Below are 19,551 nucleotides of genomic sequence, written 5' to 3'. Positions count from 1 at the left end.
GCCGCCTTGGGCTCGCGACAGCCCCGGGCCTGCCGCCTGTGTCACTGTCCAGCCTGGGGCTGGCAGGTTAGAGCAGCACAGGCCTGTCTCCCCGCCTCGGCTGGACCAGCCCCCGGCCCTCACCCATCATCTCTTGATGGTATCGTGCCCCCATCCCTTGGGCCAAGGAGATCATCTTCAAGAGACTTTTTTAAAAGTACGGATGCCTCGTTGCATCAAGCGTGTGCACCTGTCTTGTCTCTTTCCCTGGCCAGAAGCACCAGCTTCAGAGAAATTTCTCTGAAATTCCTTGGGCCCGCACCCCCCACAGCCACTCTGGCTCCCCCTGGTGGTGGCTCTTCAGAAACTCCCGGGACGCCAAGGCTTTGAGGAAATTCCCATTCCACGTGTTCCCTGGAGAGCTCTGGCTCCCAGAGGTTGGGTAGGATGTCTTTGACCCCGAGATGCCGGAGTCTCCTGCAACCCAAACTCTCAGCCTTCTTGGAGTGTCTGTCGTGTTTCCAGGGCTGGCGTCTGTGAGCAGAGGCAGTGCCGCTCTGGCGCCTTTGGACTGAGCCGTGCTTCCCTGAGACAAACTGCAAATCAGGACGCTGGTTTACAGTCCCTGGGTCGGGACGGTGTCTCTGGTTTGGGGGGGGGGGCTTTGATTTGCACCCCTGCCTGCTCCAGGTGTTGGCATCAGGACCATGGCTGACCCCTGATCCTTGAGGCCAGAAGGGGTCAGGGGTCCTGGAGTCCTGGCCCAGTGGTTTTCCTTCTTGGGGCTCCCACAGGCTGATCCTAAGCGTGCAGTATGGTGTGTGTGCACATGGATTTCCAGGCTCGGTTGTGGCCCCCTCCTGTGGCTTCACCTGCTGGCTGCTCTGGTTGCTGCAAGGTGGGCCCTGCCCTGGGCTGAGCCCCGCTCCCTCCGCCCACCACGGCTTAGTGGTCTGTGCCAGCCGGCTATCACTCCAGAGCCTTCTCCCTGCAGCCGGCGGGGCCCTGGTGGGGCCCCCACCCACCAGGCAGTGGCCCTGAGGCACCGCTTGGGGGCAGCAAAAGTTGTGTCTGAGTGGCGCCCCACCCAGGTGGGAGAGGGGACCCGTGACAGCTGGGGGCACTTCTCTCCTTCCCCTTCACAGCACTGAGCGCACTGTGAACAGTGTGAATAAAACCTGCTTCCCTTTAAACCCTTAGTCTCTGCACGAGTGTGTCCCTTCCCCTCCTGCAGCTGTCTCGTTGAGTGTCCACCCTGGGTTTAGGGAGCCCAGGGCGTGGGGGATCTGTGCCCTAGGGTCGCACACTGGCCACCGCCTGGGACCCACCCAGGACCCTAGCCTCGCTCTCCTAGCCCGGCTGGGTGGGGCGTCACTAGGGAGCACCGGGCTGCCCTGACATCTTCGCCCCTCCTCCCTGTTAGGCCCACAGGACCCTGACCAGACCCCTGCCCTGTAGCTCTCAGGACACCCACAGCCTGGTCGTCCCCCCATCAGGCCTCAGTGCACCCGCTGCCCCGCACCCCCACCTTCCCCGCCGGGACTCGGAATCCATCTCTGCTCTGGAGAAAAAGCCCTCAGATGGCTCAGTCCCTGGAGGGCCACCAAGCAGTGCTCCCTGCCTGGCAGGAACATGCCCAGGCAAAGCAGAGCAGAGGCGAATTCAGTGTGTGTTCCCCACTCCATTCCCGGGGCCGGTCCACAGCAGGTGCCTGCTAAGTGCTTATTGATACGTTCCATAAATAGCCAGGCCTGCGTTCTCCCAGCACCTGCCGGGCCAGCTGGGCCTGTGCACGTGCTCACGTACGTGTGCATGTTTCTCTGTGTGTGGGTGTGCAAGTGTGTGCATGTACTAGCATGTGAGCATGGGTGTGCGTGTGTGGTGTGCGAGGCCCTGCCCTCTCAGGCCTCTTCGTCTGTTCATGGTCACTGAGCACGGCAGGAGGCTGGGTGCCTTTCAGGAATCAGCCCACACTGGGGAGCTGGCCATCCGACTGCAGAAGGCCTGCCGTGGACATGCTGGGCCAGGCTGAGAACCCGGGGCCACCTCCGTGGGCAGCCGCACCATCGCGGCCAGGACAGGCAGGGCCAGAACGAGCTGGGGCCTGGGCCCTGAGACCTATTTCTGCTGGATTCCTGGTGGCCACAGGCCGTCACGGGAGGACTGGGAGGGGGATGGCGTGGAGCTACTGACAGGACAAGGGACGAGAGGGGGCAGCAGAGCTGGGGTGGGGCCCCTGGAGGCAGGGCCAAGCACCAGGCTCTCTGTGCAGGATTGCAGCTCATTCCTGAATTCCCCAGGGATCCTCGCAGAAACCATTAAAGACTGCTGCAAGGATGGCCTGAACCCCAAACTTTGCAGAAGGAAGAAGGAGGGGGTCCTGGCCCAGGGAGCTGCTGAAGCCTTGGCCTGTCTCAGTGGGGGGCCTGTCCTGCTGACCTCCACGGCCCCGAATGGCCTGGGCCTTGCCTCCTCTGTGTGACAGCCAAGAGAAGTTCAGGGTGATTCAGACATAGGCAGTGGGGGCTGTGCTCCCCCACGCCCCGCAGAGCCCCCCTCCTTCAGGACCCTCTGCCGGGCCCCCTGCCAGTGTCTGTTGCTGCCCCCAGTGCCCAGAACAGGGCACCCCTTGGCAACACTCATGGTGACGACCACGTTGGCAAGGATGCTGAGGTGGGGGGGCGGGTCAGGGAAGCCCCTGTGAGGGGGTCAGGCCACAGGTGTCACAGGACTCGGTGATGTCTAGCCTCCAATGTGCCTGCTGTAGCTCCTTCCACTGGGGAGCCTCATCCGCCACACCCCCTGCCCAGCACCGGCCCCATCCTTCCCCGAGGGTCTACACCCAGGCAGCCGGCACTGAGGTTAGGGTTTTATTGGAGAGTGAACATAAATAAAAATAAGTGGGCGTTAGAGAGTAGGGAGAATTGGAGAGCTATTTACAAATGTACACCATAGGCTCCGGGGCGCCACTGGCCCACTGGCCTGAGCGCAGCTCAGAGGAAGGTGAGCAGGGCCATGAGGACCAGGAGGATGGCATGGGCTGCCAGGCAGGGTGCAAAGTTCCGACCGAGGGGCTGCTGGCCCCGGGGGTCCCGCTTCTGGCCACCCGAGCTAGGCCGCTGGAACTGCAGTTCTGGGACGATCCGATGGATCCAGTTATGGTGGGAGGTGACCCGGATATAGACACCTGGGCGGTTCCGGCGGGCGCAGCCCTCACCCCAGCTGGTCACCCCAGCCTGCAGCCATGACTGACCCACAAGGCACACCAGGGGGCCCCCCGAGTCTCCCTGCAGGTGAAGAAGAGGTACCGTTAGAGTCCACGGAGGCGCAAGAGCCAGGCTTTGCAGCTACATGGGTGCACACATGCCTGTCTGCCTCCCTTTATCTGTTCTTCCCTGCCCAGGACCCACCCCCCCACCCCCACCCCGCCACCCAGTCCTTCCTCTCTGACCTGGGGTGCCCATTTCTCTAACATCCCCAGACTATCCACCCTGATTCATCTCAGGAGAGTGTGTTGAAAATGCAGTTTCCTGGGTCCCACTGCAGACCTGCTGCCTGACTCCCCCGGGTGGGGTCCAGGAATCTGCTTTCCCAGCTGGTCAAATGCACAGCCCTGTCCTGACCCCATGGGCCCGCCTCCTGGGGCCTTATCCCTTGTCCCAGGTGGGCTGGCTTCCACCTTGACTGGGGTCTGGGGAGCAGGGCTCAGCCTTGGCACGGCCCACCCTGGTCCCTACCTTGCAGGCGTCCTTCTTGCCCTCGGCGAAGCCCGCACACAGCATGTCGTCCTTGATGGTTTTCGGCTGGAAGCCGGGCTCAGAATCCTTGCTGTAGAGCAGGTTGCACTTGGGCGTGTCAATGATAGGCACAGCGAGTTTCTGCAGGATCTGGGGGTTGGGCAGGTGGTCTAGGGAGGGGAGACACAGCCTGCGACTCAGTGGACAGTCTTACTAAGGACTCCGGGGCCCTGGGTTCTTGAGAACCACAACTCTGTCCCTTCCCATTCTTGCTTGCGTTTAGACCTTCTCTTCTGGCTGGGGGCTTTGTGAGACAGAATTCCTTCTTCCCTCCTCCTACCCACCAGCCTGGGCTCTTTCTATTCCCCACTCTCCACTTCCGCATGCCTCCTCTTCCTGAGTCTACTGCCCCTTTCCCATACCTACTCCACCCATTTGAGTAGAGATCATGTGCACCAATATCAACAGAAAAAGATTGTTGGTTCAGAGTGGCCCCCACGCTGCCTTCTCTAGGCATGTCCCGCATTTTCTCCTGGCCCTGCCCCATTACCTTGTTCACTGGGGTTGCCCCAGCCGGTGACCCAGCAGTTCATGCCCGTCTCAAAGATGACTGAGGGGTCAGGCACACACACAGGGAGGATGTAATTGGTGAAGGTCACAGGTGCCTCCAGCTCCACCAGAGCCACATCGGCACTAGAGGCCATGCCTTGGTACAGGGGGTTACTCTTGACCTGCTTCACCCGGGTGTACATGGCATGCGGCCCTGGCTTCACCAGTTGCCGCACCCCCAGCAGGACCTGGCACAGGGATGTTTCAGAGGTGCTGGTGGGAGAGCAGAGAGCTGGTGTGAGGCAGCCCCACAAGGGCTTCACAGGTGGAGTTGGTGGAAGTTAAATGGAGATGGGAAAGAGGGAGGAGTTGGGCTCCCCATGGTGCCAACATCTCTCTGTACATTGTCTTCAAAAAAGTAATCTCCAGTGGGACATACATCAGGATGAGGTGGGTAAGGGGGTAGAAACTGAAGCAGCTTTAATTCCTGACTTTAATTCCCAGCTATACCCCGGCCAGCCTGGCGACCGTGGGCAAGTCACCCAGCAAGTTCTCTGTGACTCAGCTTCCTTGTCTGTAAAATGGGGACACTAACATTCCCCACCTGAAAGGCTTGCTGTGAGGGTTGAAGGAGATGATCACCCACCAGGGTGCATCTGGGGGTTGGGCCTAACCTTAGGCAAGCCGCCTACTCCCTCTGAGCCCGAATATCTGAACTTAAAATGTGAGGTTTTAAAAGAATTGCAGAGCTGTGGTGAGGCAAGAGCCAAGATGCTTGGGAAACCCTGAAGGTCTAGGACCAGGTGGGTCATAGTATGGTAGTAGGGATTGGGTGACTTGGCCCTTTGGTTAGGGACGGCATAGGTGACCTTAAGGCCATTCTACTCGAGTCCACCTGTACCCAGAGTCCCAGCCAGAAAGGGAGTGTCTTGGATTTGAGGTGTGGGAGGGGGACGGGGAAGAGGGCCAGGGCATGGGAGGAGCCTGCCAGCATCGGCAGGGGCAGGCCCCAGGTCTGGCAAAACACCTCACTGGTGAGACCAGCAGTAGGGGAGTGTACCCCTCCCAGCTGGGCTGGGGGGAGCAAGAGCCAGGAAGCAGGGGTTGCTGCTGGAAGCTGGCCCCAAGGTTGGACCTAAAGGGAGCTCTGGTAGGGAAAGCTCAGATAATGCAGACCGAACCCGCCCCCCATAGGTGGTCAGCCTGAGCGCCCCACACGGCAGCGGGTCGGCTCTGTCCGCGGTGCTGAAGCTGGGCGTTTTGCGGGGTTGGGGAGGTGTGGGAGGTGTTGTCCTGTCTGCATTGTCTGCGCCCCTGGTGGGGAGGGAGGCTGGCTGTGCTGGCGAGGGGGTGGGGAGGGGGAGCGTCGGGGCTCAGCCAACTCACTTGGAGAAGCAGTGCGCTGCAGTGAGGACCCAGCGCTCTGTGATGAGGCTGCCCCCGCAGAAGTGGCTTCCATTTCGCTGAATGCTGACCTGCCACGGCCACTCGCCCTCCAAGGTGTCCTGCCCGCCCACCATCCGGTTCAGCATCCTTGGGCTTCCGCAGGCTAGGGGAACACAGCCAGGGGTGCGCTCACTGGGGGCCAGTTCCATCGGCTCTGATTCCATACCCCCAAACCCACACTTTCACATTCTGTTCACTTCCCGGCCTCCCTGCCCCTGACCTGCTTGGGGACCTTAGGCAAGTCAGAGGCCTGGGCATCAGGTCAGCCTCTGACACAGGCAGACCCTTCCCAGCTCTGGGAAAGTCCCCCACCACCATGGGCCCCACTCCCTTCACCTGTGAAATGGTGACATCAGACCTACCTGGGGCGGGGAGTGAGATAACACGGGTAAAGGTCTTATCACAGAGCCTGACAAATGGGCTCCTGGAAGGTCAGTGGGTGTTGGGAGGGTCCCACGTAGGGTAGGTGAGTGGTCTTCCAACTCTGTCTTTACCTTTTTTTCTGTTGCTTTCCCTGCCCCCCTTCTCCATGCTTCCTGCCTTGATGGCCCTCTTGTGCCACCTGCACTGTGTGTCAGACCTTCCCCCTCCACTCCTGCCTGGGCTCCACAACTTTCCTGCACTGTGGGATTCCCTGTGCCCGGCCCATTCATTCTGGGTCTCATTCCGGGGGTGTGTGAGGGTGTGGGTTTCTGATTAGTCTTGCAGCTCTCAGACAAGCCCACTCCTATCCCCCGACCCAGGGGACTTGGATGCTTACCAGTTAATGCCTCAGCCTCCTGAGTCCCTGGAAATGAGAAAAAAGAGGGTGATCAGCCAACTTAGCTGAAGCTGAGGTCTGCTCCTCCCCGCCCCACCCACCACTGCTGGTCAGCGTAGCCCCTCATCTGCTCCACACGCAACCTCCTGAGGACTCAGCAGGACAGCCCACAGGGGGACCTGGCAGGAGAGGCCAGCAGCCTTCAGTTCCCCACAGGTCTGGCCCCCGAGATGTGTACAGGCCAGACATGTGGGCCAGAGCTCACCTGCAAGGGCAGACAAGCCCCTTGCCACAGGGGGAAACAATCAGGAGATGCCAGTGAGGGGACCCTGTCAGGGCTGACTCTCCTATTTGGGGCAGGAGGACTCCTTCTTGTCCCCACAGGGCCTTCCCTCCACACCCCACACTCGTCCTGGTCAGAAGCTCTGCAGAGCATCCAGCCTTCGGCCCTGGTGCTGTGGGATCTCCCTCCCCATCCCTCTCCACCAGCCCGGGGCTGGGATGAAGGACGAGATAAAGGGAGCGGGGCTCCATGTCTGGCTGGAGTCCTGGGGCGACAGCCCAGATACTTGGGTCTCGGGGGAGTAGAGAAAGGCCAGCCAGTGGTTGTGGGTCAGTCCTTCCAAGATTCCAGATTCCCAGGAGCCAACCCCTCTCTCAGACATTCCAGCATGCTTGCAGTTGGAGCCCAGGGCACCCTGCTGGGCCATGGCATTCCTGCCCATGGGAGGGACAGGGGAGGTGTGAGGGTGGAACCGTTCGGTAATGGCCTCCATCTCCCCAGGATCCATTGCCCCCATGTCTCTGGACATAGGCACAGGGCCTGCTACTTGGCTTTGACAGGACCCACCCCCCCCCAGCCCGGAAACCCCAGCCAGGCCGACAGTCCCCAGCCCAGTGCCAGCAACACTCCAGAAATACCCGCCCTGTAGAGAGAGCCCCACTCACATATCTGGTTCACTGGGGGCAGATCTGATCAGAGCTGGGGTGGGGGGCTCAGGACAGCCTCTCCCCACCTCAGCCCTCAGTATTCCCCCTATACACCAGCCCCTCTTGGTAACCAGTTCCAGGCAGCTGAGGGGCCCTGGGGGCAGGAAACGACCAGGCTGAGCCACTCCTCTCTATGGGGTGCCAAAGGACCCTGGGGATTTTTACAGGACCCCCATTCTTGCAGTCTAAGGGGTGCACTCCCCAATGCTGGGGGTGCTGGATGAAGAAGCGGTGTGGGGGGGAGCTGTGCTTGGAGCAAGAGGAGGAGGAGGGGCCTGAGGAGGCACAGGCAGGACTGGCCACTCTTCAAAGTAGAGGTGCCAAGCAGAAATGTGAGGGTGGAAGTAGTCAGCCCAGGCCAGCGGGGGGTGGGGGAGAGCAGGAATTCTGCCTGGACATTGATTTGTGTTAATGAGGTGCCTTTTTAAAATGCAAATACCCCCAGGAGGGCAGTTCCCTCCAGCCCCTCATCTTAGTATAATATGATTTAATTAGATTGATAACACCAGACCCCATGCTCTTTCTAAGGCTGATGCTTCTGCTGGCAAGATGCTCCCATTCACCTTGTCCTCGCCGGCATTAACGTGCTTTCAGGCTTGTTCCCTCCCTGTGGGACTTTTCCAGAGCCTTGTCCAGATTCTCCCCACAGCCATCCCCCCTCCCATACATGCAGATGGATCCTCCACTGCCTGCTCCCAGGATCAAGGGCACTCCCACCCTGCCTGGCAGCACACCCACCCCCTACCCCGTTAGAGCTCTGCAGTCTTCCTCACCCCAGCCTAATGCAACTCTGCTTCTCATTCGGATTGAGCCTTCTGGCCTCTGAATGTTTGCCCATAGCACCCCTTTCCTCCTGGTGTCTACAAATCCAGATTCTATATGGTCCTAATCCAGATCAGGCCTAACTGAAATGCCTCCTCCTCCAGGCAGCCCTCCTCGCTTGCACTGTCTGGGAAGCCTGGCTCCCTCTTCTGAACTTTCTGTCCTCCTGCCTGGCCTCACAGAGCTCTGCTTACCTTGCCCTGGGGGTAGAATTGTTGTCTCATCTCACCTATGGGCTCAGGAGCTCTGTGAAGGCAGAGCCCACATCCAGGGGGCCTGAGCCCGGGGAATGTATAAGAGGGAGAGAATGGGAGCAGCTGTGGGAGCACGGCTGACCGGGAAGGGGTGATGTGGAGACCTGAACTCTGCAGGGTGGGTGTCCTATAGGGGCTGGGTGAGCTGGTGGGGGTGTCAGGGCCCTCCTCTGGGCCCAGGGCCCTCATGCTCCTGTAGCTAGTTGCTAGTGGGGATAGGAGAGACCCAAGGCTCTAGGAGGGAACAGCCAGGGATGAGGGGCAAGGACAGTGTTGAAGGAGTTCAGGCCTCTGGTCACAGCTGTTTGAGAGCCAAGTGCAGGCCGCTGTTTCCATTTTGGCAATGACCTTGGTTTCTCAACCCACCAGGAGCAATCACAGTGTTACACACCCTGGCGGAGATGGGCTCCCTCAAAGAACGCTGTGGTTCTTGAACCAGGAGGCCAGGGGAGGTAGGCGGGGCAGCGAGACCTGGAGAGGCCCTGTGGAGCCCAGGGAGGCTGGGGCCTCCCCACCAAGGTGCCGCCCTGGTGCCCTCCTCCCCTGGTGGAAAGCCTGGAGCCCTGGCTGAGTTGCAGCCTGGGGTGACCCGGCCTGGCCCTGGGAGGTGACTTAAGGACAGGGAAGTGAGGTGGCCCAGGAATGCGCGAGAGTTTCCCTGGCAGAGAGCAGCCCGCCCACTGGGAGGGGCCTGCAGGTGGGTCCCCTGGCTGGCACCTGCTAACCCTGACCCATGATTGGGAGAGGGGACAGGGGTTCAGGGCCTGCTCCTCCCATACCCTCCCTCTCTGGTGGGAGCTGGAGCCTGCACCCCTGTCCCCCTGCTCCCTGCTAAGCCCTCATCAGCCTCCCAAGGATCCCAGGCTCAGGCAGCAGCTCAGCTACCTCTCCCGGGCCCAGCGAACAGTGGCCCAGGGATTGGAGGGCAGGGGTTTTGAGTTCAGATCCTGCACCCATGCAGCCCTTGGAGAAGGGAGAGAGGCCCAGATGAGAGGAAGCAGAAGCGCCAAGCCCAGAGCTTGGCCGTGCTTGCCCAAGGCAAGGGAAGCAGGGTTATGGTTACTGCCTCTGGGCTCCTCCCGGGCCTGCATCCACACCCCAATCCAACTTCCCCACTTCACTCCCCCAGGTGGGATGTCTGGAACCTTCCCCCTGGGGCAGGGAGGAGAGGCCCGTGCTGCAGCCCCAGGCCTGGCCAGGGAGTGGGGGGCTTAGCTACAGCTCCAGGTAGGAGAGAGGGGCCCTGCAGCCTCTAGGACTCACCAAACCGCAGCAGCAGCAGGAGCAGGAGCAGGGCCACAGCCGGCACCTGCCTCATGGTCTTGGCCTGGCTGGAGTGCCCGACGGGCAGGGGACAGCAGTGGCAGGAGCTCCGTGAACACTAGCACAACATTCGGGGCTCCATGAAGTGGGGTTATATGCTGGAGATGAGTGTCAGCTTGGCTATGCCACTGGACCTGTCAGCCTGGCCCGCCCAGTTCCTCTCAGCAGGAAGGAGGCACCCCAGAACCCCGACTCCTCCATGACCTGGCCCTGAACCCCAAGGGGCCAGACCCCTCACCCTAAGACACCTTGGGGTTTGGGGGCCAAGGTGCATCTGCCCCATTTAGGTGCTTGTGGCATGGGGTTCCAACCCCCACCATGGCTGACCGCATCCCCCAACTGACCACAGGCCCCACATAAGCTGACTACAGTCTGCCCATGAGACCCTTCCTGTTTCATTCATTCATTTGTTCATTCATATTTATTGAGCATCTACTATGTACTGGACATCAGTGAAAGAAACAGAGTCCAGGACTGGGGCTTACACTTTTGGGGGGAGGGGGGATGGGCACGGAAAAGTCCAGGTCACCTGTGCTTATGGAACAAAGGAGAGCAGGGAAGGAGTCCGGAGCGGGGTCCCCAGTCGACCCCAGCGCTCTCACCGGCCCTCCCTCCAGGAAGTGGATCCCAGCAGTCCCAGAACCGGCCCCAAGGTGGCCATGACCTCCCTTCCCCTGCCTCCCTCCCGTCCCCGGGGCGGCACCCTCCTCCCCTGGGCCGGGGCCGGCGGGGTGGGCTTCCCGGAACCCGAGGGCCGGGGTGGGCGGGGCGGAAGCTGGTTCTGGGAAGGCCGGGCCGGGATGACCGTCCCCGGGTAACCCTGCCCTGGGCGCGGCTGGCCGTGTCCGGGACTTGCGGCCGCCACGGAAGCGACTCCGGGAGGAAGTTATTTGGGGTATGGGGCTGACGTCAGAGGCGGAGTCGGGTCTCGGCGGCCACTGCCCGCCCAGGCGGCGGTTCGGATTTTGGCCGGAGGAAGGGACCAGGACCGGCAGATCCCCTCCAGAACTGGGATGGGGAGCGCAGGATAAGAGGCAGAGCCCTGCCTCAGCCTCCCCGCCTGCGCAGTGGGTGCGAGCGTGGCCTGGGTGTGCTACGGTACGCCCCGGGGGGTAGTCGGAGCCGGGGTCGCGGTCTCCGGGGCTGGGTTGGGTGTCAGGCAACCCCCGCCCTCTTGCCTTGGCCTTCGCGGGAGCTCCTGGTCAGCGCAGTTCTGCCTTCTAGTGGCCGCCTGCAGCAGCGCCGGGCGGGCCGGGCAGGATGCTGAGGGGGGGTGCGGGGGGGTGGGTCTCTCACCTCCTCACTGTCCCTCTTCTTCCCATTCCTCCCACCTCCCCCACACACACACCGCGAGCACTCCCACCGTCCGTTGTCCTCCTCTCCTGACCCCCTCACCCCAATTCTCACTTTGCTTCTCCATCAGCCCTGTGAGGGGGAGGAGGCGTCACCCTGAATTCGTGACTGCCACCCAGGCGCTGACCCGCCTTTTCTCGCCCCCCTGCCTCCCCTGTCCCTTCTCTGCGACCCCTGTGTCCTGTGTCCCGGAGTTCCCGGTGGGGTGTCTGGGCGAGTGGGGTCCCTCGGGGAGGGAGGAGCAGAGTATGGGAAGAGGGATTCTAGAATCATTCGGTCATTCAGTCCGCAAGTGTTTTTTGAGCACGTTGGGTGCCCAGCACTGTCCAGTTATGGGGAACATCAAGGTGAACGGTGTGGAGGAGATGGCAAGACAGAATTAAATCAAAAATGTCTAATCATAAACTTTGGAAAGTGTTTCAGAACGTCAGGGTAACCACATTCCTCCAGGCACCTGATGATTAATTCCCAGGATCTCAGAGGCCTTTCAGATTCTTTTGGGCTGACCACTCACTCTCAGGTCCTTCTCGGTTTTCTCTGCCTTTGCTTTTAAAAGCCAATTCTAAGAAGGCTGTGCCTTGAAATCAAGCAAGCAACGAAAGTCGAGAGGTGATCAGAAAGTGGGGACACCGGGGAAGGTTGGGCTCCTGATGACTCCAGTGACTAGAGAAAGAGCACCCGTGTACCCTGGACACCCGTTGGCCCGGAGCCTGTGGACCCCCAACTGAGCAGGGAGCTGGGGGTAGGGGTGCAGGGTGAGCAGGAAGCTAGGTCCCTTCCTCACTCCTGCCACCAAATAGGTGAGGAGGATTGGAATCCAGAGGGATTCAGAGACATAAATATGTTTTATCAGTTTCTCCTTAAAAAAAAAAAAAAAGTGGGTATCTATCAACTCTGGAAGGGGGCATGTTTTCTAATGTTAGAAGTCACAGTACACAACACAAAAGAAAAGAGATGTGGCCCATAAACTAAAAAAATACAAGCAAAGTTGGCTTCAAAATAAAATAGCAAACAATAGGAAAAATATTTGCAGGAAATGTGGCCAAATGATGACAACATTATTGTCCAGAGTGCTTAAGAAATTGATCAGAAAAACCCTGAGCCCCTAAAGATGAAAAGAACAAAGGACGCAGACTAGTCTCGGAAGAGGAAAGCAATTTGGCTTATAGACTTTTTGAGAAATGTTCAGCATCAGTGATTAAAGAAATGCAAATCAAAGCCACAGCAAGGAGATACTGTTCTCCTGTGTGGAGTTAGCTTGACCTTGGAATGCTGTTAGTCAAGGACGTGGGGAAATGCCCCAGCTGGTGGGCATGTAACTGGCACAACCCTTCCATAAATTGGTCTGTCAGTCTTTTAAAAATAGTTATTTCCTTTGATTCAGTGAATTCATCATTGGAAATCTATTCTAAGAGGAAAATCCTAAATACAGAAAAAGCATGAAGATGTCAGTGGCCAGGTCATTTATAATTGCAGAAACAAAACAAAAACAAAAATTTGTTGGATGATGGTAAATAAAACTTCCTTTGAATATAATTAATAAAAAATGACATTTCCATGGAGAGTGGGTAAATGTGGAAAATGCTCATAATATAAGGGGAAATTTTAAAAGAATGTGTATAAAGATTTTTAGAAAATATAATGACTGAAAGAAGTTAAATTTCAAAACAACAGCAGAAAAGCTGTTGTTTTGAAATTTAAAAAGGAAAGCTTGCAGAATGTTCAGGAGTGACCATCCAAAAGAAAAGCTTGCAGAATGTTCAGGAGTGATCATCTAGGAGGGCTTCTGCAGTCATGTGGATTTCTCTCAAAAGTAGGTGACAGCAAAACTAGAACAAAAAATTTTACAGTTTTTATGGAAACACAAAAGACCTTGAATAGCCAAAGCAATCTTGAGAAAGAAGAAATGGAGCTGGGGAAATCAGGCTCCCTGACTTCAGACTATACTACAAAGCTACAGTAATCAAAACAGTATGGTACTGTCACAAAAACAGAAATATAGATCAGTGGAACAGGATAGAAAGCCCAGAGATAAACCTATGCACATATGGTCACCTTATCTTTGATAAAGGAGGCAAGAATATACAACAGAGAAAAGACAGCCTCTTCAATAAGTGGTGCTGGGAAAACTGGACAGCTACATGTAAAAGAATGAAATTAGAACACTCCCTAACACAATACACAAAAATAAACTCAAAATGGATTAAAGACCTAAATGTAAGGCCAGACACTATCAAACTCTTAGAGGAAAACATAGGGAGAACACTCTATGACATAAATCACAGCAAGATCCTTTTTGACCCACCTCCTAGAGAAATGGAAATAAAAACAAAAATAAACAAATGGGACCTAATGAAACTTAAAAGCTTTTGCACAGCAGAGGAAACCATAAACAAGACGAAAAGACAACCCTCAGAATGGGAGAAAATTTTTGAAAATGAAGCAACTGACAAAGGATTAATCTCCAACTGAGACTCATGGAACACAACAGGTATTCATGGGACCTTTGGTCCTGGTTCATGGGACCCAGTTCATGGGACCTTCCTGTGATGCTCCAGTTGAAGGAAGAGCTTCAGGACCCAGGGTGGTGCAGATGGCTTTCCATCTTAGCCCCAGGATGTGCTGCCACTCTCTGGTGGTGATGCATTCTCCAGTCTCCAAGGTGACTCCTGGAGCCAGGCACACTGGAGTCTCTTCCTCAAGGAATGCCAGCTAAGTGGGCTACAGCTCCTCCTCTGCCCCACTCAGTGTGAGCAATCCTACGGAAGGACATTAACTGTCCCACAAGTAGCCCAGGCTGGTCGCATGGCCACTATGTGACCACAGGACAGAGGTTGTTAGCAGAAAGGAGGAGGGAAGGAAACGTCATCAAGAAGCAATAGCTATGACACTGACTCCAGCGTGAGAGTGAAATAAAGACATTTTCAAACATGGAATTTCTCAGAAAATTTACCCCCAAGGCATGATTTTTGGGAAGCCACTGGGGGGAAGATGTTCTCTGACTAAAGAAGGAATAAACCAAGAAAGTAGGAAATATGGGCTGTGGAAAACAGAGATGAAACTCAGAAGAGAGAAGGGAATCTGCAGTATGCTGGTGAAGGGAGATTCCAGAATGGCAGCTGTGCCCCAAACAAAGAGAGCAGCCTTCACTGGAACACTGTGACAAAAGAGACAGGAATGCTGACAATGTCACACTGTCATCATGATACACTGTGCCACTGAGCTGTCTTTTCAATCAGATGAAACAACTGGAGGATTTGCTACACCAAAACAAGATGTAAATCAAGAAAGAGGAAGATGTGAGACCCAGGACAGGGAATCCAAACCAGGAGAGAGGCAAATGGAATTCCAAGGATGACAGTTAAAGGGACATCCCAGGATGACAGTGGTGCTTAGAGAGCAACTATCCCAGAGAAAGGAAAATGGGTATATCAAGGAGGGATGAAAAAGAGAAAAAAAAAAAAAAAAAAAAAAGGAACTGATATGTTCCCTAATGGGATTGACCTGGTGGAGATTTGGAAAGTTTGGGTAGGTACAAAGGCAATTATTAACTTCAGGGGGAAAAATTAAGAAAGGGAACAAACGTAGTACCCCCCACCCAAAGTCTCATCCTCTTATGGTATCAGCCAGACTTGAGGTCCAGGATCTGGTCAACTAAATCAGATTTAGGTGCAGACGAGGCTTCTTGGGCATAATTCCTCATGATCTGAAGAACTGTGAACTAAGGAGTTCACCCTGCTCCCCCAACATGCAAGGGTGAGGAAGGGACAGGGTAACCACAATAGATAACCCCACACAGCAAGCACTGGTCTATAGCATTTCTGAAATCTCACTAAGAACACGTGCTACTCCCTTCTGCTCCAGGAGCAGGGAGTGTGTGTTGTCTAGAGGCCCTGGGAGTAGTTCTTCATGACTCTTAGCTCTGCCCTTGGGCTTTTGGCTTTGGCTTCTGAATCATCCATGCTTTCCCATAAAACATGGTTCATTTCTGTAACTGAATAGCTTTCTCTGCCAACCTGCTTCTTGTCTGTAGAAAGTTGGGGATTTAAAGAACTGTCCCTTTCAGTTCAAGCTTGTACAATTTGCTGACTTATCATAAATAATGTAGGTCAGAAGACAATGGAACAACTTTAAAGTGCTGGAATAATGGCGATGACATTACTATCAACCCATCTGTCAACCCATAATTCTACATCCAATGAAAATATTCTTCAAGAATGGAGGGGAAATAGACAATTTCAGATAAATGAAAACTAAGAGAATTTATTGCCAGTAGGTCTGTACTATAAGAGAAGCTAAAGGGAGTTTTCAGGCTAGAGGTAAATGATCCCAGGTGAAATTAAAGATCTTCAGAAAGGACTAGGAGCACTGAAAATATGTATATAAATATAAAATACTCTTTTTCTTCTCAATTTCTTTAAAACACATGAACGTTTAAAGCAAAAAGTATATTGTGGGGTCTGTAATATATGTAGATATAATACATATGACAACTATAGTATAAAGTACAGGATGAGGTAAATGGCCTATATAATTGCAAGTTTCCTACATTTTATATGGGTTGGTATAATATTAGCTTTAAGTAGACTGTGAAAAGTTAATAATTTCCACTTTTTACATTTGTTATTGGGACATCCCATGTGATCAAACCAAACTCCCAGTAACTGATATCTTATTAGGAGTATGATGTGTTGACTTCTCAGAAGATACCTAACACTCTGGGTTTCACTGGTTTGTACAAGAATTCCCACCCTGGCTAAAAAATATTTTTAAATGGGGTACCTGTAACTTACCTCTGACTCTGACCCAGATAAGAGATAAAACAGTCCATCAATTTTTAAATGCCACTTGATAAATGAGAGTTGACCAGTCTGATCCTTGACACTTATTCTCCTAATTAGGCCTCAGTTGACTAAAAAACTGAATGCAAGGTATGTTCTCACAATACTTGTGATTGTTTTCAGATCATTCTGCCCTCTCCACTGTTTGATTCAGAGTCTTAAATATTGGCGCAAAACCGTTATTCTGAACTGGGATCCAGCTAATCACACCAGGCAAAAAAAAGCCTCATGGTCAAAAGTGGTGCTGTTCGAGCTTGTTTTGAGGGGGTTGTGGAGAAATTCTGATGAGGGAAATGGTGCACACCTGGATGAACCAAGCAGATGCTGATGGAAGGACAACAGACGTCACACAGGTGTGTCCCATCACCTATGCTCTAGCTCACGACTCTCAGGTTTTCTCAGGATCCAGAAACAACTGGAATTGTTTTCTCTGATACCTCAAGTAGACCTACTCAGGGACAGAATGAATAGACTTACTGCTCTGCTAATTAATTTACCTCTCAAAATGTGCAAAACAGATTCATCTTTGTCAGACCATCTGGTTTGTTTCTCCCTGACAATATTTATTTATTGACTCATCCAGTTTTATGGAAGTATAATTAACAAATAAAATTTCTATATATTTAACATATACAATGTGATGATTTGATATATGTAAACGTTGTGAAATGGTTACCACAATCAAGCTAATTAACATATCCATCACCTCCTGTAGTTACCATTTTGTGCGTGTGTGTGTGTGTTGAGAACACTTAATATCTAATCTTTTAGCAAATTTCAAGTATACAATATTATTAGCTATAGTTACCATGCTGTACATTTGATCCCTAGAGCTTATTCATTTTATAACCAGAAATTTGTACCCTTTGGCCAACATCTCATTTCCCCCACCTCCCAGCCCCTGGCAACCACCACCATACTCTATGCTTCTCTGAGTTTGACTTTTTTTTTTTTGCAGTATGCGAGCTTCTCACTGCTGTGGCCTCTCCCGCTGCGGAGCACAGGCTCCGGACGCGCAGGCTCAGCGGCCATGGCTCACGGGCCCAGCCGCTCCGCGGCATGTGGGGTCTTTCCGGACCGGGGCACAAACCCGCGTCCCCTGCATCGGCAGGCGGACTCTCAACCGCTGCGCCACCAGGGAAGCCCCTGAGTTTGACTTTTTTATATTCCACATGTAAGTGAGATTATACAGTATTTGTGTTCATAGTGTGTCTGGCTTATTTCACTTAGCATAATGTCCTCCAGGTTCATCCATGTTGTCCCAAAGCAGGATTTCCTTCTTTTTAATAATATTCCATTGTATATTTGTATTCCATTGTATATTTATACCACATTTTCTTTATCCATTCATCCATTGATGGACACTTGAGTTGTTTCCATATCTTGACTATTGTGAATAATGCTGCAGTTAACACGGAAGTGCATATATCTTTGAAATACTGATTTTATTTCCTTTGGATATCTACCCAGAAGTGGAATTCCTGGATCATATGGTAGTACTATTTTTAATTTTCTGAAAAACCTCCATACTGTTTTCCATAATGTTTGTATCAATTTACATCCCACCAACAATGTACGAGGGTTCACTTTTCTCCATATCCTCCCCAACACCTGTTAGCTCTTGTCTTTTTAATATTAGCCATCCTCGGGGACTCAGTGCTTTCACTGCCGTGGACCCGGGTTCGATTCCTGGTCAAGGAACTAAGATCATATAAGCAGTGCAGCAAGGCCAAAAAAAAAAAGGATGACCTGTTGGCCATCCTAACAGGTGTGAGGTGATATCTCATTGTGGTTTTTTTTTTTCTTTTCATTGTGGTTTTGATTTGCATTTTCCTAATGATTAATGATGTCAAGCATCTTTTCACATACCTGTTGGATATCGTATGTCTTCTTTGGAAAAATATCAACTCGGGTCCTTTGCCCATTTTTAAATGGGGTTATTTATTTATTTTTTTGCTATTGAGTTGTGTGAGTTCCTTACACACTTTGGATATTATCCTCAGTATATATATGCTTTGCAAATATTTTCTCCTTTTCAGTAGGTGGCCTTTTCGTTTTGTTGATTGTTTCCTTTGCTGTGCAGAAGCTTTTCAGTTTGCATAGTCCCAGTTGTTTATTTTTCCTTTTGTGGTCTGTGCTTTTGGTGTCAAATCCAAAAAATCATTGCCAAAACCAATGTCAGGGAGGTTTTCTCCTATGTTTTCTTCTAGGAGTTTTATGGTTTCAGGTTTTACGTTTAAGTCTTTAATCCATTTTGAGTTAATTTTTGTGTATGGTGTAAGGGTCTGATTTTCCCAACATCATTTATTGAAGAAACTATCTTTTTCCCATTGTGTATTCTTGGCACCCTTGTCAAAGATTAATTGACTGTATGTGTGTGAGTTTATTTTTGGGTTCTCTGTTCTGTTCCATTGGTCTATGTGTCTGTTTTTATGCCAGTACCATACTGTTTTGATTACTAATAACTTTGTAGTATAGTTTGAAATCAAGGAGTGTGATACCTTAAGCTTTGTTCTTCTTTCTCAAGAATCCTTTGGATATTCAAGGTCTTTTGTGATTTCATATGAATTTTAGAATTACCTTTTCTATTTCTGTGAAAAATGCCATTAGAATTATGATAGAGATTGAATTGAATGTGTAGATCCCTTTGTGTAGTGTGGATATTTTTAAAATATTGTCTTCCAATCCATAAAGACATATCTTTCCATTTACTTATGTCCTTTTTCAATTTCCTTCATCACTGTCTTATAGTTTTCAATGTACAGACCTTTCATGTTCTTGGTTAAATATATTCCTTAGAACTTTATTCTTTTTGATGCTATTATAAATGGGATGGTTTCTTGATTTCTTTTTTCAGATAGCTCATTGTCAGTGTATAGAAATGCAAATGAATTTTGCATGTTGATTTTGTATCCTGCAACTTTACTGAATTCATTTATTCTAACATATTTTTGGCAAACTCTTTAGAGTTTTCTATATGTAAGACTATGTCATTTACAAACAGGGAGAATTTAACTTCTTTTCTGATTTGTATGCCTTTTATTTCTTTTTCTTGTCTAATTGATCTGGCTAGGATTTCCAGCACTATATTGAATAGAAGTGGTGTCATACAGAGTGAAGTAACCTAGAAAGAGAAAAACAAATATCATATATTAACACATATGTGTGGAATCTAGAAAAATGGTACAAATGAACCTATTTGTAGGGCAGGAATAGAGACATAGACATAGAGAATAGATATGTGAACACAGCGGGGTAAGGGGAGGGTGGGATGAATTGGGAGATTAGGTTTGACATAAATACACTACCATGTGTAAAATAGATAGCTAGAGGGAACATGCTGTATAGCCCAGGGAGCTCAGCTCAGTGCTCTGTGACGACCTAGATGGGTGGGATGGGGGAGGTGGGAGGGAGGTCCAAGAGGGAGGGAATATAGGTATACATATAGCTGATTCACTTCATTGTACAGCAGAAACTAACACAATATTGTAAAGCAA

At 52.4% G+C, this 19,551-nt stretch overlaps 1 protein-coding gene across 1 annotated transcript; it reads right to left on the bottom strand.

The window, feature by feature from the left end:
* Nucleotides 1–2,835: 2,835 nt before the first annotated feature.
* PRSS27 (serine protease 27) lies at nt 2,836–10,594 on the bottom strand. The gene is made up of 6 exons (XM_027117731.1): nt 9,801–10,594; nt 6,472–6,498; nt 5,652–5,814; nt 4,267–4,538; nt 3,717–3,886; nt 2,836–3,266 (listed from the first exon to the last, which is right to left on the bottom strand). Exons 1-6 carry the CDS (start codon nt 9,853–9,855, stop codon nt 2,973–2,975), a joined length of 981 nt encoding a protein of 326 aa, XP_026973532.1. The 5' UTR covers nt 9,856–10,594; the 3' UTR covers nt 2,836–2,972.
* Nucleotides 10,595–19,551: the final 8,957 nt, after the last annotated feature.

Source organism: Aethalodelphis obliquidens, unplaced genomic scaffold (assembly GCF_003676395.1).
Source record: "Aethalodelphis obliquidens isolate GAN/ISIS:26980383/991018 unplaced genomic scaffold, ASM367639v1 scaffold18, whole genome shotgun sequence".
Lineage (NCBI taxonomy): Eukaryota > Metazoa > Chordata > Mammalia > Artiodactyla > Delphinidae > Aethalodelphis > Aethalodelphis obliquidens.
This window is presented reverse-complemented; position numbering and strand designations above follow the sequence as displayed.